General features: G+C 47.7%; 1 protein-coding gene across 1 annotated transcript in view; it reads left to right on the forward strand.

Moving 5' to 3' along the window:
* Positions 1 to 19060, forward strand: part of USP22 (ubiquitin specific peptidase 22) — an 82521-nt gene that overhangs the window by 35323 nt on the left and 28138 nt on the right. The window contains exons 3-6 of the mRNA XM_081110740.1: positions 12557 to 12670; positions 15191 to 15292; positions 16113 to 16282; positions 17475 to 17622. Coding sequence (XP_080966866.1) covers positions 12557 to 12670; positions 15191 to 15292; positions 16113 to 16282; positions 17475 to 17622 — 534 coding nt within the window. The remainder of the gene's footprint in view (positions 1 to 12556; positions 12671 to 15190; positions 15293 to 16112; positions 16283 to 17474; positions 17623 to 19060) is intronic.

Genomic DNA, 19060 nt, shown 5'->3' on the forward strand with positions numbered 1-19060 from the left:
GTGCCCTGGCTGGGTCCTACTTCTGACATTCTATCAAACAGTCACAAAACACTAATTTGAAAGAATGCGTGCACCCTATGCACATTGCAGCATTATTTACAATAGCCAAGATACTGAAGTTACCCAAGTGCCCATCAATAGCTGAGTGGTTAAAAATGTGGTATGTATATATGATGCAATATTACTTGCCCATAAAAAAGAATGAAATCTGCCTTAATCTGTTTGGCTCAGTGGATAGAGCGTCAGCCTGCGGACTGAAGGGTCACAGGTTGGATTCCCGTCAAGGGCATGTACCTTGGTTGTGGGCACATTCCCAGTGGGGAGTGTGCAGGAGGTAGCTGATCGATGTTTCTCTCTCATCGATCTCTATCCCTCTCCCCTCCTCTATGTAAAAAATCAATAAAATATATTTAAAAAAAAAGAATGAAATCTTACATTTGTGACAGCATGCATGGACCTAGAGGGTATTATGCTAAGGAAAATAACCAGACAGAAAAATACAAGTACTATATGATTTCACTTAATGTGTGGACCTAATAAACAAAATAGAAATGGACTCATAATCAGAACAGACTGTTGGCTGATAGAGGGGAGGATGTGAGAGGTGTGGTGAAAAAGATGAAGGGATTGAGAAGTACTAACTGGCAGTTACAAGATAGGCACAGGGTCCTATAGTATAGCATAAAGAATATAGTCAATGATCCTATAGAATAAAAGCTTAATATGCTAAGTGTCTGGTCATCCAATTGTCCGTTCAACCAATCAAAGCGTAGTATGGTAATGATATGCTAAGTCTGCCCAACCCCTCACTATGACGTGCACAGACCACCAGGGGCAGACGCTTCGACCGGTAGGTTAGCTTGCTGCTGGGTTCCAGCCGATTGAGACTGAGCGAGACAGGCCAGACACGCCCTGGAGCCCTCCTGCGGTTTCTCCCCAGCTGGACAACCTCATGCGTCCCTCTCCGGCCCTGATTGTGCACCAGTGGGGTCCCTTGGCCTGGGCTGTGCCCTCTTACAATCCAGGACCCTTCAGCGGATGTCGGAGAGCTGGTTTCGTCCTGACCCCGCAGGCCAGGCTGAGGGACCCCAGTGGTGCATGAATTCAGGCACTGGGCCTCTAGTGTTGTAATAACATTGCATGGTGCCAGATAAGTACTTGAAATGTCAAAGGGGAACGCTTTGGCTCTGGCCAGTGTGGTTCAGTTGGTTGAGCATCATCCCAGGCATGGAAAGGTCACTGGTTCGATTCCCAGTCAGGACACAGGTACAGGTTGCGAGTTTGATCCTGTGGGGGTTATATATGGGTGCAAACAGTATTGCTTTCTGTCCTTCTTTGTTTCTCTCAAATCAATAAAAACCAAAAAAAAAGGAACAATTTGAAAAGTCTGATTGTCTTAAGTGCTATACTGTACACCTGAAACTAAGACAAAATGTTGAATGCAAACTGTAATTGAAAAATAAAATATAAAAGCCTCACTTGTGAAATTTATGGTATTAATTCAATCAATCGACCTGATGGATAAACTCTGCCACCATTTTTTTAAAAAATTATTGTTTATTGATATTTAGAGGGAGAGGAAGTGAGATAGAGAAATAGAAATATCTCTGAGAAAGAAACATCATCGATTGGCTGCCTTGTGCATGCCCTCTACTAGAGATTGAGCCTGCAGCCTAGGCATGTGCCCGACTAGGCATTTAACCAGTGATTGATCTGTTGGCTGATGATTAAATGCTGATCCACAGGGGTTGGGCTCTGCCTCCACTTTTGCTAGAAAAAAGTTTTTTAAAGTCTCTTTTAAGAAACAAATCATGATGAGATAAAGAGAATCCCAAACAAAAAAAAAGGCTAAAGGAGTTCATCATCAGCCAGCCAGCCAGCATTAAAGAAATGCTAAAGGGACTGCTGAGAAATATATATAGAGAGAAACATAGGTATAGAGAATTAAAGTGGCAATAAATAATTACCTACCAATAATAACCTTAAATGTAAATGGATTAATGCTCCAGTCAAAACACATAGGGTAGCTGACTGGATAAAAAAGCCAACTCTATGCTGTCTATAAGAGATCAACCACAGAACAAAAGACACAAGATGAAAGTGAAGGAATGGGAAAGGAAAAAAAGCTTGGGTAGCAAAACATCTGACAAAATAGACTTAAAAATGAAGGCCATCACAAGAGACAACAAAGGTCATTCTATAATATTAAAGGGATTGTTACAAGAGGATAGAACCCTGGTAAACATATATGCGCCCAATATAGGAGCTCCTAAATATATGAAAAAACTCCTAGAGGGCTTTAAAGGAAAGATCAACAACAATACAGTTACAGTAGGTGATTTGAACACCCATTAACTTCACTGAATATATCTCGCAGAGAAAAAATTAACAAGGAAACAGTGATTCTAAAGGACACACTAATCAGATATATATAATTGACATTTATAGCACATTTCACACCAAAGCTGTAGAATATACATTCTTCTCAAGTGCACATGGATCATTCACAAAGATAGACCACATGTTAGGACACAAAACAGGCCTCTACAAATTCAAGGAAATTGAAATCGTATCAAACATCTTCTGAGATCACAGTGGAATGAAATTAGAAATTAACTAAAGTAAAAACACCCCCAAAACATTCAAACACATGAAGGCTAAATAGCATGTTATTAAATGATGAATGGGTTACCAATGAGATCAAAAAAGAAATAAAGATCCTGGAAACAAATTAAAATGAACACATAAAAAGCCAAAATGTCTGGAACACAGCAAGAGCAATTCTGAGGTAAGTTCGTAGCTCTATATACCTACCTCAAAAAAAGAAGAAAAATCAATAATAAACTATTTAACCCTATGACTTAAAGAACTAGAAAGAAAACAACAAGAAAAGCCCAGAGTAAGTACAAGGAAGGAAATAATAAAGATTGGAGCAGAAATAATGGCATAGACTAAAAAGACAATACAAAAAAATCAATGAAACTAAGAACTGGTTCTTTGAATGGATATACAAGATTGCTGAAGTGTTAGCCAAACTCAACAAGAAACAGAGAGGACCCAAATCAATAAAATCAGAAACAAAAGTGGAGAAGTGTCTTCGTACATGACAGAAATGCAAAGGTTTGAAAGAAAATACTATGAACAACTATATGCCAACAAACTGGACAATGTGGATGAAATGGATAAATTCCAAGAAAAATACAATCTCTCAAAACTGAATGAATAAGAATCAGAAACTTGAATAGGCCAATAACACTGATGAAATACCTGTCATAACTAAACTCCCAACAAACAAAAGCCCAGTTCTGGATGGCTTCACAGAGTTTTGCCAAACATGGAAAGAAGAACTGACACCTATATTCCACAGCTATTCCAAAAAACCAAGAGGAAGGAATGCTTCCAAGCTCTTTTTATGAGGCCAGTATTATCCTAATTCCAAAACCAGATAAAGACACTATAAAGAGAATTTAAGGCCAATATCTCTGATGAACATAGATGCTAAAGTTCAACAAAATATTAAATTGTATCCAGCAATATATTAAAAAGATCATACACCATGACCAAGTGGGGTTTATTCCAAGGATGCAAATCTGGTACAATATTTGCAAATCAATAAGCGTGATACAGCTCATAAACAAATTGAAAGATAAAGTCACATGATCATATCAACAGATAGAAAAAGCATTCGACAAAATCTTAACACCCATTTTTTATAAAACCTCTGAACCTAGTGGTACTAGAGGGATCATACCGCAAGGTAATAAAGGCCATCCTATATAATAAAGGGGTAATATGCAAATTAACCCTCACGCCCTCACAAGATGGCTGCCTACTACCAGGCTGGCAGCGGGGTTAGTGAGGGACAACCGCAAACGACTGAATAGCAGGCTGCATGGGGCGACCAGGACGGCTGGGGGGCTGTGAGGGGTGACCAGCTTGGCAGGGGGGTCAGTTAGGGGCGACCAGGCCGGCAGAGGGGCCATTTGGGGTGACCTGGCCGGCAAGGGGGCAGTAAGGGGTGACCAGGCCTGCAGTGGTGGCAGTTAGGAGCGACCAGGCCAGCAGGGAGGGGGCAATTGGGGGTGACCTGGCCAGCAGCGGGGGGGGGGGGGCAGTTAGGGGTGATCAGACCGGCACACAGATGCAATGAGGGATGATCAGGCCGGCAGGAGGGGGTCAGTTAGGGGCGACCAGGCAGGCAGGCAGGTAGGTGATCTATTAGGAGCCAGCGTTCCAGGATTGTGAGAGGGATGACCGCCTGCCAGTTTAGGCCCGTTCCCTGGGATCAGGTCTAAACCGGCAGTTGGACATCCCCCAAGGGGTCTCAGATTGGAGAGGGTGCAGGCTGGGCTGAGGGGATCCCCCTCACTCCCATGAACGAATTTCGTGCACCGGGCCTGTAGTACATTATAAATATACAGCGAACATCATACTCAATGGGCATAAACTAAAACCATTTTCCCTAAGAACAGAAATAAGACAGGGATGTCTGCTTTCCCCACTCTTATTCAGCATAGTACTGGAAGCCCTAGTCACCACTATCAGAAAAGAAGAATAAATAAAAGGCATTTAAATTGGAAAGAAGGAAATAAAATTTCGCTGATGACATGATATTGTATAGAGAAAACCCTAAAGAACTAGACTTAATAAATGAATTTGGCAATGTAGCAGGATACAAAATCAACACCCCAAAATTGATGGCTTTTTTTATACATCAATAATGAATTCTCAGAAAGAGCAGCTAAACAAACCCAATTACCATTGCAACAAAAAAATTAAGATACTTTGGAATAAATTTAACCGAGGTAAAAGACTTGTACTTGGAAAACTACAGGACTTTGATAAAAGAGATAGAGGAAGCTATAAACAAGTGGAAGAGAATATGTGTTCATGGGTTGGTAGAATTAATGTCATTAAAATGTCCACATTACCTACGACAATCTACAGATTCAATGCAAACCCTGTTAAAATACCACCCTGCCAGTGTTGCAAGTGGTTGAGCGTTGACCCATGAACCAGGAGGTCACAATTTGATTCCCCATGAGGGTACACACCCTCATTGTGGACTCGATCTCCAGTGTGGGGCATGCAGGAGGTAGCTGATCAATGATTCTCATCATTGATGTTTCTATCTCTGTCTTCCCCTCCCTTCATATCTGAAATCAATAAAAATATTGAAAAAGCAAAAGCAACCAACATCATATTTCACAGATCTAGAACATATACTCCAAAAATGTATAAGGAACCAAAAAAGACCCTGAATAGCTGCAGCAATCTTGAGAAAGAAGAACAAAGTTGGGGGAATCACAAAACCAGGATATCAAGTTATACTACAAAGCCACCATACTGGCACAAGAACGGACATATAGACAAATGGAACAGAATGGAAATCCCAGAAATTGACCCAAGCCATTATGCTCAATTAATACTTGACAAAGGAGGCAAGAGTATATACAATGGAGTCAAGATAGTGTCTTCAATAATTAGTGTTGAGAAAACTGGAAAGAAACATGGGGGAAAATGAAACTAGACCATGAACTCATGCCATACAGAAGAATAAACTCAAAATGGACAAAAGACTTAAATGTAAGCCATGAAACCATAAAAATCCTAGAAGAAACTTTTGGGCAGCAAAATCTCAGACAACTCTCATAGCAATATGTTTTTGAATACATCTCCTAGGGCAAAGGAAACTAAGGAGAAAATAAACAAATGGGACTACATCAAAATAAAAAGCTTCTGCACAGCAAAAGAAACCTCAACAAAATGAAAGGGAGCCCATGTATGGGAGAACATATTTGGCAAGGATGCATCTGATAGAGTGTTAATATCCAAAATATATAAGGAACTCATACAACTTAACAAAAGGAAGACAATCCAGTTAAAAAAATGGCAAAGGACCTAAATAGACACTTCTCCAAAGTAGACATGCAGATGGCCAAGGGACATGAAAAAATGCTCAAAGTCACTGATCATCAGAGAGATGCAAATTAGATAATAAGGTATCACCTCACACCTGTCAGAATGGCTACCATCAACAAAATCAACAAATGACAAGTGCTGGCGAGGATGTGAAGAAAAGGGAACCCTAGAGCACTGATGGTGGGAATGCAGTCTGGTGCAGCCATTATGAAAAACAATAAGGAGTTCCCTCAAGAAATTAAATATTGAACTGCCATTTGACCCAGTGATCCCACTTCTTGGAATCCTTTATAATAAAGAGCTAACATGCTAATTAGACAGAACAGCAGAATGACCGTCCAGAAGACATTCTGGACAAAGTCAGGGCTGCGAGGGCCAGCCGAGGCAGCCGGGGCTGCGAGGGACGAGCCCCTTGCAGGAATTTCGTGTATCGGGCTTCTAGTATATCATAAGAAACCTGAAGCACCAATCAGAAAGAATGTATGCACCCCTATGTTCATAGCAGCACAATTTACAATAGCTAAGACCTGGAAACAGCCCAAGTGCCCATCAGTAGATGAGTGGATAATAAAACCATGGTACATTTATACCAGGTAGTACTATGCAGCAGTAACAAAGAAGAATCTGTTACCCTTTGAGATAGCATGGAGGGACCTGGAGTGTATCATGCTAAGTAAAATAAGTCAATCAGAGAAAGACAAGTATCACATGATCTCACTCATATGTGGGATCTAATGAAATAAAGATGAACGGAATAGATCCAGAGACATGGAAGCATGGAATAGAGTGCAGAATCTTAGAAGGAGGCGGGGGCGGGGGCGGGGGTGGGAAGAATGGCGGGTGGGTGTGAGATAGTTAAACCAAAGACCTTGTATGCACATGTGTACTCTATAACCCATGGACAGAGACAACAGGGTGGTGAAGGTTTGGGGCAGGGGCGTGCTGGAGGGGGGTCAATGGGGGGAAAAGGGGAACGTATGTAATACTTTCAACAATTATGATTTAAAAAAAAATGAAGCAACTCATGAAATGAAGGAAAGATCTAGCTCTTTGTTCAGTCCATGATGTTGAGTCCATGATATGGAATGGTTTGTGTCTGTGTTAAAGCTAGAAAGTAGTGTTGTGTGTCCAGTTGGCGAAGAGGGAGGGAGCAGACAGGGAGGCGGGAGTTGAAACTGCTGGAGAAGGAAGATGGAGATGGTTGCCCAGACTTAAAGCCTTACATGTGTCTTGGTCTTTCCTGACTTTCTGAGAGTGAGTTTCATTCTTTCCCTGTGCCTCTCCCTCTTCTCCTCCCACCCATTATACTCTGAGCAACTTCATAGGCTGTTACACTTTGGTTGTCATTTTATGGAGGGTGTTTTACCAAATACTCAAGGGCAATGTAATGGAGCAGCATCATGGAGGAGGAGCAAGGAGCCTCGACCTTGTGGCCAAGCTCTTCAGCCTTCTAGGGAACATCCAGTACAGTGTAATGTTACTATAAATAAGTCGAGCCCCCCAAACCAGGAGGCCTGGTAGACACAAAGGATACTCAGGAGCCAGTCAGCAAGGCACATGCAGGAGGGTGTGCAGGCACATGGTCTGGGAGCACGTTTACACTGAGTGGGCGTCTGCTCGGGCTTTTATTCCTTATGCACGTGATCTGTGCCTCACTCTTGATTGGAAGAGCTTAGGCCCACAGTCTTGCACGATTTACTAAATTAAAGAAAGGTGTTGACCTTTGCTGTTCCAAATGGCTGCCCACAGGGGAGCTGCATGTCATGCGAGGCTGCCTAAACTTCCTTCTTTAACAGAAAAGATGATTTGTTTATTCTCACAATCCCCCACCCCCCTTTTTTAATTTAACTCTTTTCTTCAAACTTGGCTAACAGTCTGACTTTCATGCTCTGCAGTATCTAAAAGATTATTTTGCTATTTGGTCAATGCGGTTCCCATTAACCTTTGGATATTACCTCTAATACATGGATGATATAACATCCCATCACTGTAACTCCTAATCAGAGAGGTGAATATGGATACCATCATTCCCTTCCTCTTTCCAAACCATTGCTAAATTGGAGAAAGGATTCTCAGTTTCAGGATTCCCTGCTCACTCATTAGCTAGAGTTGTTAATCCCTATAGGGCAGTGGTTCTCAACCTTGGCTGCACATTAGAATCCCGGTGCTCGGAATCTTTTTAAAATCCTGATTTCTGGGCTTCATCCTCTGGAATTTCTGTTTCTTTGTTACTAATGTTGTAGCCCCACCCCATAACAAAGAAACAGAATTTCCGGAGGATGAGGCCCAGAAATCAGGATTTTAAAAAGATTCCCAGGTGATTCTAATGTACAGCCAAGGTTGAGAACCACTGCTGTAGGGCCTTACTGATGGTTCTGTCTGACTGTGTTGTCAGGGACAAATGTACAACATACACAAACTCCTCCTTTTTCTTCCAGAATCCTATCCAAGGCCAACATATTCTCCCATGCCATCCTGCTGGTGACATCTAATTGTTCGGCTATCCCTTTAACTCATCTTGAGTATAGTTAACAAGGCTTTGCTGGTCATCTATAATAACTAATAACTAGTAATATGCTAATTAGACCAGATGACTTTCTGGACGAGGCCAGGGCTGTGAGGGGAAGCCCAGGTCCTGGGTGCCAAACGGAAGGCCGGTGCTGGCAGCCGGGAGAAGGAAAGCCTACTTTTTCACGAATTTCGTGCATTGGGCCTCTAGTAGTAAGTATAATTAACCCATCCACAATTTACAGTGGACCACCAAACAATACTTATTCTCCATAGGAGGCAAACTCAGATGAATAATTTTTACCATTTGACCCAGCAAACTCAGAGTTTCAAGTAACATGCCTCCGGGACCTGGGGGTCAACCTTGGATTCTCATTCAAGAACTGCCCACCATCATGGAAGCATTAACCTTGTTGCCCAAACAATGGAGTTCCACCTTAGTCAGTCCCCATTTCTTACTTCCCCATGCCTGTAATCCCTACTTCCCCATGACTAACCGAGTTCCCTAAAATATAGCAAGCAAGCAAAGTAACTCGTTAACCAAAATTACATTACACATACACAGACAGAAACCACACTAGCTATGTTTCTGGTGGCTGACACCCTAAGAGGGAGAGCAGGAAGAGTCCCCAAGATTAAGAATTCTTGGCAGCTGCTGAGACATTCCTGCCATCTCTGCCACATGTTCATCCTCGCCACAGTAGCTGGGCTCCCCCAAAGCAGGACGTGCCCGATCTTTAAACAAATTAAACCAAACAACAAAGAGACACAAAACATCAATAGAAACACTTATACAGGCATGCATGACCCACAGACACCACAGAATGCCCTCTATGAAAAAACCACTGAAGCAGAGCAATATCTCCTGTCCCTGGTTTGGGTGCTGCCCTTCCCCAGAACCTCAGCATTCTTTCAGTCGACTGGGGGATATATTCTATTCCCTAGACCTATAATTTTTGGTTCCTATTCTCGGCAAGTCCTTTATGACTACGTGCTCAACCTCCCATATTGGAGATTTCTTGCATTCCCTGAGATTCACTTCATCCCTCTCTGGCTGCTTCTCTTGTGGGAGAACAGAACCCGCAGATCAGAACTCCACATTTGCTTCATGTCCAAGACACATCGCAGTCACATATACCCAACTTCTTAGGATACTCAGCCACCAAAGTAGTACTCAGTCCAATTCCCCACCTTGGCTCATGCATGGGCCTACCTGATTGCCGCAGTTCTTGCTTGGGCCCTTCTCATGTTGCTGGCTGACTCTCTATCTGAGCTCGTAGTGGCCCAGGGGTAATAGCTGTCCCTCCTCACCGAGGCTGCCGCAACTTGGCAGTGGGGCGCACCTCCTCAGGAGAGGGGTCCAATGCCCTCCTGTTGTGACCAACGGAATCCTGCATGAGCCCCCAAAATCAGGGGCCCTGGTAGAACTGAAAGGACACTGGGAGCCAAGCAGCAAGGCAGGTGTCTCCTGCAGGATTGGTGCATGCACAGGCGGGAGCATGCAGGCTGAGCGCGTCTGCTTGGGCTTTTGTGCCTGATGCACCTGACCTGCCCCTCACTCTTGATTGGAGCTCAGGCTCCCGTCTTGCGCGATTGGCTAATTTAAAGGGAGGGGTTTACCTTTGCCATTTCACAATGGCGGCCCCCAGGGAGCTGCCTGTCACACGAGTCTGCCTACACTCCCTTCTTGGACAAAAAAGATTGTTTATTCTCATAATGGGACAGTGAGGAAGTTTGGGGTTCATCCATGTTGTCTCGTGTCAGTACAGTCAAAACTCGTTTGTCGATCGTTTCCCATCTCGAATAATTTGTTCTCGACCAAGTTGTTCATAGATAAAATGTCTCCAGTTGTTGAACCAAACTTCTGTTTTCTACCTGACCTCAGCGTGACAAAAAGCGTCTCAGGCAACCAACAGGAGAGAATGCTTTTGTTTTCGGGAGATCAATCATGAGCACAACTTTAAATCACAAGGAGGCCGTCAAGATGCTGATGTTCCTGAGGGTGTGAAAGAAACCATGACCACAGGCCGCCGAAGGGGTCAGAACGCTGCTGTTGACGCGGATAAAGGAAAAGCAGCCGAAAAGCGTTAGCCAGGGACAGCCTTGCAGAGACGTGATGCATAAACAAGCAAGGGTGCTGCATCTGACGGAGAGACAGCCGGCGATGCTGGCAGTGACTCGCTAGGGCTCGTAGGGGTGGCTCCACACATGTAAGGAAAGCAGTGTTTATGGATTGAACTGTACGTTAACATTGAACTGTATATAAGTAAGGTTAAAAGAGGATCATTTGGGGGTCAGGAATGGGTTCATCCCATTTACGTTAGATAAAATTGAATTACATTAGATAAAAAATGAATAGATGAAAATTAATTACATAAGATAAAAGATGAACTCCAGGACATAAAAGATGGTTCCGTTTTCGATCATGTAGCTTCTCTAACAGCCTCCGGAATGAATGAAGTTTGAGAACTGAGGTTCCACCATCATTCCTTTGTATGGCTGAAGCAGATTCCTTCGTCTGCCTGTTGTGGAGCTTGACCACAGTCTGTTTATTCGTCCATTGAGAGACGTTGGGTTGGTTCTTATGAACAGTGCCACGATAACCCATCGTGTAGAAGCTGCTGTGTGCACGATGTCTTCCTCTCTGGGACGTGCCTGCAAGTGACAGGGTGTGGAGGAGAGTCAGTCCTCTCATATTCACAATCTGCAGATGGTGTTCCATCCTGTAGGGGTCGCTCCCCTTTCTGAGTGTGTCTTTGATGCACAGAGTTCAGTTTGGATGAAGCCCAGTTTATCCTTTTCCCTGTGGCGCTCGTGCTCGTGGTGTTCGATATGTCGGTCCATAAAGACTTGCTCCTGCGTCTCTCAGGCTAATGAACTAGCTCTTGTGTTTAGGTCACAGGTCCAGTTTGAGTGGGTGTTTGTGGGTTGGGTGAGGGTCCAGCCCAGCCGTGGGCAAACTACGGCAAACATTCTGAAAACGTTTATTCTCCTTGTTTAGCTTGTCCCATGCAGGACTGTGCCGTTAGCCTGTGGTGACAAGGGCACTGGCTGAGCGCTCGGACTTGCAGCGAGTGTCGGAGTCTCAGTGTTGGGGAGGGTAATGGGGAGGCGTGGGGCTCCTGTCCTGCTAGGTGTGTTGTAATGGGCCTGTTTCAGAGGACCTGGCAGGCCTGCCCGTGCTGCTGAGCTGAGTCATGGTCACGGGAGACGGACTGGGAGGAGCTGCGGTTCACTAGGATGTGGCTGCGCAGCAGGACGTGCCGCCGGTGTACATGCGCTGACCAGTTACCTTACAGGACGGGGAGGTGTCCGTGCTGTCGCTGCCCCATAATACCAGAGGGGGACAGGCTCGGGGCAGTAATTTATCAGAGAACATAACTGCCAGTGCAGAGCTCTGATGACAGTTACTCTGAATTTGGGCTGTTCCCTCCATGCTATTGCCTCTCAAATCTCTAATAATGCTTGTCGACTCCAAGCCAGAATAATTCCTTTAAGTTGTTGAATTGAGATTCATTCAATTCAATTGTCCATTGCTCAAAGGGCTTCATCTTATTTATCTTTGTAATGAGCTAATTTGGAGCCCGCTGTCTCCCTATTTTACAGAGATTGGGAAAGCGCACAGGACCCACTCGAGGTGGGTAACAGGCAGCTCTGGTCAAGAAGTCAGCACTGTTTGGTCAGAGGGTAACTGACTGCTCTCCTCAAAATAAAAGCAGGAAACAATCCCTGCATTCCTTTTGTAATAGGACCGGGATTCCAGGTGTAGGAGAACATGGTTACTGCATGTCAGGGCAAGAATTCTGATTTAAAACGCAGTGAGAGTTTCCCTTGTTTTAAATGTTACTCTTTCAGATACTTGACTATACATAGTTCTTTTTAAACTATGGATGTGGCACCTCAGCCTGTGGGGAGTGTCCCGAGGAGAGAGGCCCGCGTCGTCTGCGTGGGACATGCCTTCTGAAGTGGGCGGAGGGAGACCTTTGCAGTGACAGGGCTTTGCGACTGGAGAGTGGGAAATGCTGCCCACAGCCAGTGCCTGAAGCCCTGGGTATCTGATACGTGTTCTGAAGCATTACCTTTCATCTTTCATTCCTTTGTCTCTCGTTCTTCCTTGTCTGTTCAGCCATAGAACTGATGTATGGAGGCATCTACTGCTTCCTGTGCCAGGACTACATCTATGACAAGGACATGGAGACCATCGCCAAGGAGGAGCAGCGGAAAGCTTGGAAACTGCAAGGTGGGTCTCGCCCCGGTTTCCCTGCCCCCTGGCTTCCCTGCCCTGCATGCCTCACGCCCATCAGGGTGAAGCTCACCAAGAGGAAGACCAGTTATCTAGGGAGGGGCCGTGTAGGGAGGCAGGGCAGGTAGGGTAGCAGCTGGAGTTTTGCTATTTGTTGGAAAGACAACACCCTGTCCTCTTCCCCCACAGACAGCTGTGCCTCCCTCCTGCGGGCAGCTCCCTCCTACAGGCCCCGCGGAGGCAACCTGGGCTGCAGGCTGCCCTCAGGTGCAGAGGCCCATCAGTCTCACCGCCTCCCAGAGCTGTCCTTGCCTTGGGCCCCCAGGGCCTGTGGCTGTTGGGGGGCTCTGCTGGGCTTGAGTGAAAATGTGCACCCACACTTAGTTCTCCCCCATCTGCGGCACAGTCACAGGGACAGCAGCGGGTCCCCATGAGCAGTCTGCCTCCCTCTCCAAGATTCCAGAGAGCGGGCTCGCCTCAGTGATATTAAACGTGTATGTGCCTGGGCTGCCCCTGGAGGAGAGGATAGGCCCTTCCTGGGCCCCAGGGACAGAGCCGTTGGGAACGCCTCTCATCCTACTCAGCATTTTGAACACTCCAGAACCGGATGGTTCCTACTCGTGAACGTAAAAACCACCAGCTGTGCCCTGAAGAAGTCTTTCGGGGATTGACATGTTAAGGCATCAAACTGCAGAGGGATGCGCGGGAAAACTCTCTTAAACTCGTCTTCAATAAAAGAGCACATAGACTGCGGGGAGTGCGAAGGGGTGATGAGAGTAAGAGAGTTCCTAGCCGGCCTGCAGGTCTTCCCTGGGTGATGCATGCGGAGTGGACAGGAAGTTGAGACTAAACGGGCTCATTATAGCGAAGGATTTGGGGAGGAGAGGATGTTTTATTACCATGAGAACTTGGGCCAGCCAGGGCAGGGCCTTCTCTTCAGGTAAGTAAACTTCCGGCCCAGTGGCATCCCTTCAGGCATGCTGTTCCTTCACCTCACCAACGCAGGAAGCACAGGACAGAACGCTCTAGATACGGTTCAGACAGGAGTCCTGCAAGTATTTTCCTCCAGCTTGCTCCAGGCAAAATAGATGTGTATATTTTTATCTTATTTAATGCAACATTCTGTAAAATGTTAACTTATTTATGAAATGGTTAAGAATTTGGAAAATTAATACTTATTTCATGTCAGTCTGTGTTCTAATAAAACAAAAATAGACAGCTCTGGCCAAAAAATGTAGGTACCTGGCTTCTTTCAGGAGGGCGGACTGCTTTCTGATTAAATTATTATAGAATCTCTTTTAAAACTTAACTGTTTGGGTTATGTTTAATCTCTGTTAGCAGAATTAAGATTGCCAGGTGGAAAATGTAATAATCCGCCACTTCCACAGCACCCTCTGTGCAGGGCCTTGCGGCTGCTGCCATTGTGGGCTTCTGTCTGTGTGGCTTCCACCCACATACACGACTTCGTCAGCCATAGAAGCAGGGACACACACAAGCGAGTGCACCCATTTTCTGAATTGTTCAGGCATTTCTTTTTGGTCACCCTGATTCCCCCCTTTATTAGTTTTCATTTCCAATGTGTGCTGGTGCTGTTATGCTGTTAGGACAGCGGTGGAGCGTGCCCCCATGTGGCTGGTGAGCTTGTCTCAGCCGGCAGCCCGCCAGTGTTTACGGAGGGAGCGTAGCCACATCGGCTCACAGAACTGGCCTGCGTGCTCTGCTTTACAAACAGCCCCTTGTTTTTGAGAAAGGAAGCACAGACACGGTGTGATCAGAATTCCTTGTGTCTAACAGACCTTCTCTGGAGAACGACTGTAACTGCAGCTTCCTGCTCTTTCCCCCGGAAGTGGAGTAGCATTGCTCGGGGTCTGAGGGACTGTTTCTCTGTGCAGAGCACTGACCACACGGCCACGGCCTGCAGGTGCGGAGCAAGCCAGTCCTCCGCAGGCCTCGCTGCAGGGCCCTCAGTCCGCCAGGTGCTGTCCTGTCGGTCATGTGCAGGCGTTTAGGGGCACGGAGCAAGTGCCTGTGTGGACATGGGGTGTGGTAGGTGAGATGCGACACTTCCTAGCATTTACAGCTTTGTCTTCCGTTTAAATCTTTAAAGGGTACATCTCAACAAGATATATTTTTCAAAATATATTTTTAAAAATCCATGTTCTATCAGTTTTGCTCATTGGCTGGAGAATCCCTCATCTAAACTGCTGTGCACTCCCTGGGCGCTGAGGCTGTGGGCTCTGCTCAGGGGTGAGGCTTGGGAAGGCCCTGGCATTGGAGCTGGACTGCTTTCATGGGTGCGTTGCTTTCCTTGCAGGAAGCAGCTCATTCACAGCACAGCCTCTGAGAAACTCCTTCGTGTGGTTCAGCCTGTTGCAGCCAAACAGGCTTTATCCTTAGAGTGTGGCTGTCCCTCTTTGAAATATCTTTGAAGCCTGACAATAGCACATCACCGCCATGTGCCCCTAAGCACACTCGTTTCAGATTCAACTCAGAGCGCCGGGCCTGTCTCCTCTGTAGGTGTGGGAGAGAAGTTTTCAACATGGGAACCCAGCAAGCGGGAGCTCGAGCTGCTGAAACACAACCCCAAACGGCGGAAGATCACCTCCAACTGCACCATAGGTGGGTGGCAGTGCTGGCGCTGGTCTGAGGTTACTCCCAGTTAGGCTTCTTGCTGAGGGTTAACATTATTGTAAAAAATGGTTTCATAGCACAGTGCCCTATGCCCTGCCCTGAATAACTCTCCCATTCTCTCGCCAGCCACCTCTTGAGCTCCTGGAGCAGGCTTGGGGTGCAGGGATGGGGAGAACAGTTGCTACCCCTGAAAGTCCCCGTGTGCAAAGGCTCAGGTGTACTCTCACCAGGTTGAGGCTGTGTACAGTGATATGTGTGAATTTTCCTCTGGGTTTCCTAACAGTTGAAGAAATAGAAGCTTTTTTAAAAGCTATTCTTGTTGTTAGAGAGGCTCCATTCTGACTTGTCTTGTTGCCTGAACATCTTTAGGCCCTAGCCGATTTGGCTCAGTATATGGAGCGTCAGCCTGCAGACCGAAGGGTCCCAGGTTCGATTCTGGTCAAGGGCACATGCCTGGGTTGCGGGCGCGATCCCCAGTTGGGGGCGTGTATGAGGCAGCCTATCAATGATGCTCTCTCATCATTGATGTTTCTCTTTCCCTCTCCCTTCCTCTCTGAAATCAATAAATAAAAGACTATCTTAGGGTAACTTTGTCAAAAACAATGGCTAAAGTGGGGGCCAGGGTTGGGGAGTGATGATGACGAACATTCCTCAGTATAGTTTACATAAAAGTGGCATAAAAATATTAAATTTCTTCCTGAATGGATGAGTAAAGGGAAGTGGACACGTGAATGGGAAGGAGATTGTGGTACCCTGGGGTCAGTCCTGCAGGCAAGTGCCCTGTCACCGCCTCCTGTCTGCCCCCCAGGGCTGCGAGGGCTGATCAACCTGGGCAACACGTGCTTCATGAACTGCATCGTGCAGGCGCTCACGCACACGCCGCTGCTGCGCGACTTCTTCCTCTCAGACCGGCACCGCTGCGAGATGCAGAGCCCCAGCTCCTGCCTGGTGTGCGAGATGTCCTCCCTCTTCCAGGAGGTGAGCTGCACGTGCACAGAGCGCTCCTGAGACCACGTGGTTTTTTCTTTCCCTTAAGAAAACCGGTTGCCTGCAATAGGATAAAGGAAGGCGTGTTCATTGTGGAAGGCTTACGTCTTTCCAAAAAGAATCATTAGATAGGAGACGATTGACCATTGGCACGAAGGTGACTTAGAGAATGAGAAGAGGCTGATATTGGTCCGCAAGTACTGACCCCTCCCTGTTGTCTGCCACCTGGCATGCAGTCAGGTGTGTGGACATGTGTGCATCACTTCCTTGCCCTGTCTCAGGAGCATGGATCTCTCCTGTTGCTGTCCTCTCACCAGCCTCTGCTCTCGGGATGGATCATGGGCGACACTCATTCTGTGCTGTCCATGTTTGTCCCTGACCAGCACTGGTGGTGTGACCGCCCTAGCACCTTGGGTGGACCATTGGCACTCAGGTTGGCAACCTCAGCAAAGCCTCTCAGAGCTAAAGCAGCTCAGGCACCCAACTACAGAATGGACTGCTGCCCACCCCACAGGCTGCTGGGATGGTCTGCACGGCTCCAGGTGTCTCACACAGGAGCCTGCGGACGACCTGGTCTGTTTGTTGATCGCCTTTGATGGCAGTGTTGCCGTGCCTGCTCTCCCACATCCTGGGCACGGCTGCTTTTATGCTGCATCAGAGGAGGTGGGACTAGTGGACAATGGCTGCCGAGACCACCTGGCCTGCAATTCTGGAGCCATTGACCATCTGGCCTGTTTCCCTCATGCCCACAGCGAGCCAGTGGCTGCTGGGACCACAGCAGTGAGCACACTGAATGAATTCGTTGGGCCCACACAGGAGGAAGATGGGTTTAAGTGAGAAACGACTGGGCGGGGTGTCACCTTTAGGTGTGGGTTTCGGCATTTTCCCTGGGCACGTTGGTTGATCCATTCAAATAGGATCGATCGGGTTCATTAAGGTACATTTTTGAAGCAGCAGAATTCACCTGTTAGTGTATAGACTGTTTCTCTTGACAGACATGTCGTAACTCAACACCTAGGCTTATCGAAAACCATACCCAGGCTCAGGAAGCCCAGGAAGTGGACATTCCAGGCAGCTGTTAAGTGTTTCCGTGTGTGTGTGTGTGTGTGTGTGTGTGTGCGCGCGCGCGCGCATGCATAGTGCAGCACTTGCTCCTGACGAGTGGTTTGTTTCCTCTGTGCAGTTTTACTCGGGGCACCGCTCCCCCCACATCCCGTACAAGCTGCTGCACCTGGTATGGACGCACGCCCGGCACCTGGCAGGGTACGAGCAGCAGGATGCACACGAGTTCCTCATAGCTGCCCTGGATGTGCTGCACCGGCACTGCAAAGGTGGGGTCTGGGGGGGTGGGGGGAGGCACTGCAAAGGTGGGGTCCGGGGGGGTGGGGGGAGGCACTGCAAAGGTGGGGTCCAGGGGGGTGGGGGGAGGCACTGCAAAGGTGGGGTGGGGGTGGGTGGGAGGCGCTGCAAAGGTGGGGTCCAGGGGGGTGGGGGGAGGCACTGCAAAGGTGGGGTGGGGGTGGGTGGGAGGCGCTGCAAAGGTGGGGTCCAGGGGGGTGGGGGGAGGCACTGCAAAGGTGGGGTGGGGGTGGGTGGGAGGCGCTGCAAAGGTGGGGTCCAGGGGGGTGGGGGGAGGCGCTGCAAAGGTGGGGTCCGGGGTGGTGGGGGGAAGCACTGCAAAGGTGGGGTGGGGGTGGGTGGGAGGCGCTGCAAAGGTGGGGTCCAGGGGGGTGGGGGGAGGCACTGCAAAGGTGGGGCCTGCGTCTACTCACGAGGTGGGGGTGGTGGAGGGCAAGTGTGCACTTCTGCACAACGGGGCGCAGCCCACATGTTCAGATTGGATTTGTTTCCCCCAATAAGAAACACTGCAATTACCCTAAAGAGGTTCTTTATAGTTTGTTTTCTCAAGAGGAGCAATAGTTTCCAGTGTTGTCTTCCGACCCTCCTGGGGGTGGAGCAGCATAACCGGTGGTCCTTGGCAGCCTGTGCCGGTCAACAGTGAGCTCCTGTCTCCCCCCCCCCCCCCCCCCCCGTCCCTCTCTTCCTGCCCCTGTCTCCCCACCCCTCTCTCCCTGTCCCTCTGCCTTGAGTCCTTGGCTGCCGGGTCCGCGCCACACACCCCCACCCCCCATCTGCAACTGCTGCAGCTCCTCAGCCAGCAGCTTCACATGGGCTCTCAGCACAGCTTAGCCATAGAGTCCTCTCCCCTGTGGGGCTTCCAGGAAGACCAGCATTGCTCTAAAGCCACAGAGAGCTGTGCACATGGCACTGCACCTGCATCTGCCAGGACCCCCCTGGCCCTGAGTCAGGCTCATTTCCCTTCAGGGGCTTTCCTTCTAGGTCAGCGCTTCTCAATCTGTGGTTCGCAACCCCTTTGGGGGTCGAACGACCCTTTCACACGGGTCACCTAAAACCATTGGAAAATACATATTTAATTACTTATTGTTTTTGTGATTAATCACTATGCTTTAATTGTGTTCAATTTGTAACAGTGAAATTGGGGGTCACCACAACATGAGGAACTGTATTAAAGGGTCGCGGCATTAGGAAGGTTGAGAACCACTGTTAGGTCTTGCTTAGGGGCTCACTGGAACATGTAGGGTTCTCAGATACGTGTGGGTCTAGGGGAGGGACAGCCGGCAGCAGCTCCTAGGGCTGGAGGCAGGAGATGAAGCCTGAGTAACACACCAAGGGGGGTTCCTCCCCCGGCCCTGCTCCCTGTGTGGGTCGCCCGGTGCAGCCCCAGCTGAAGTGGACTGACAAGTCCCA

This window comes from Myotis nattereri (assembly GCF_964212035.1).
Source record: "Myotis nattereri genome assembly, chromosome: 16".
Lineage (NCBI taxonomy): Eukaryota > Metazoa > Chordata > Mammalia > Chiroptera > Vespertilionidae > Myotis > Myotis nattereri.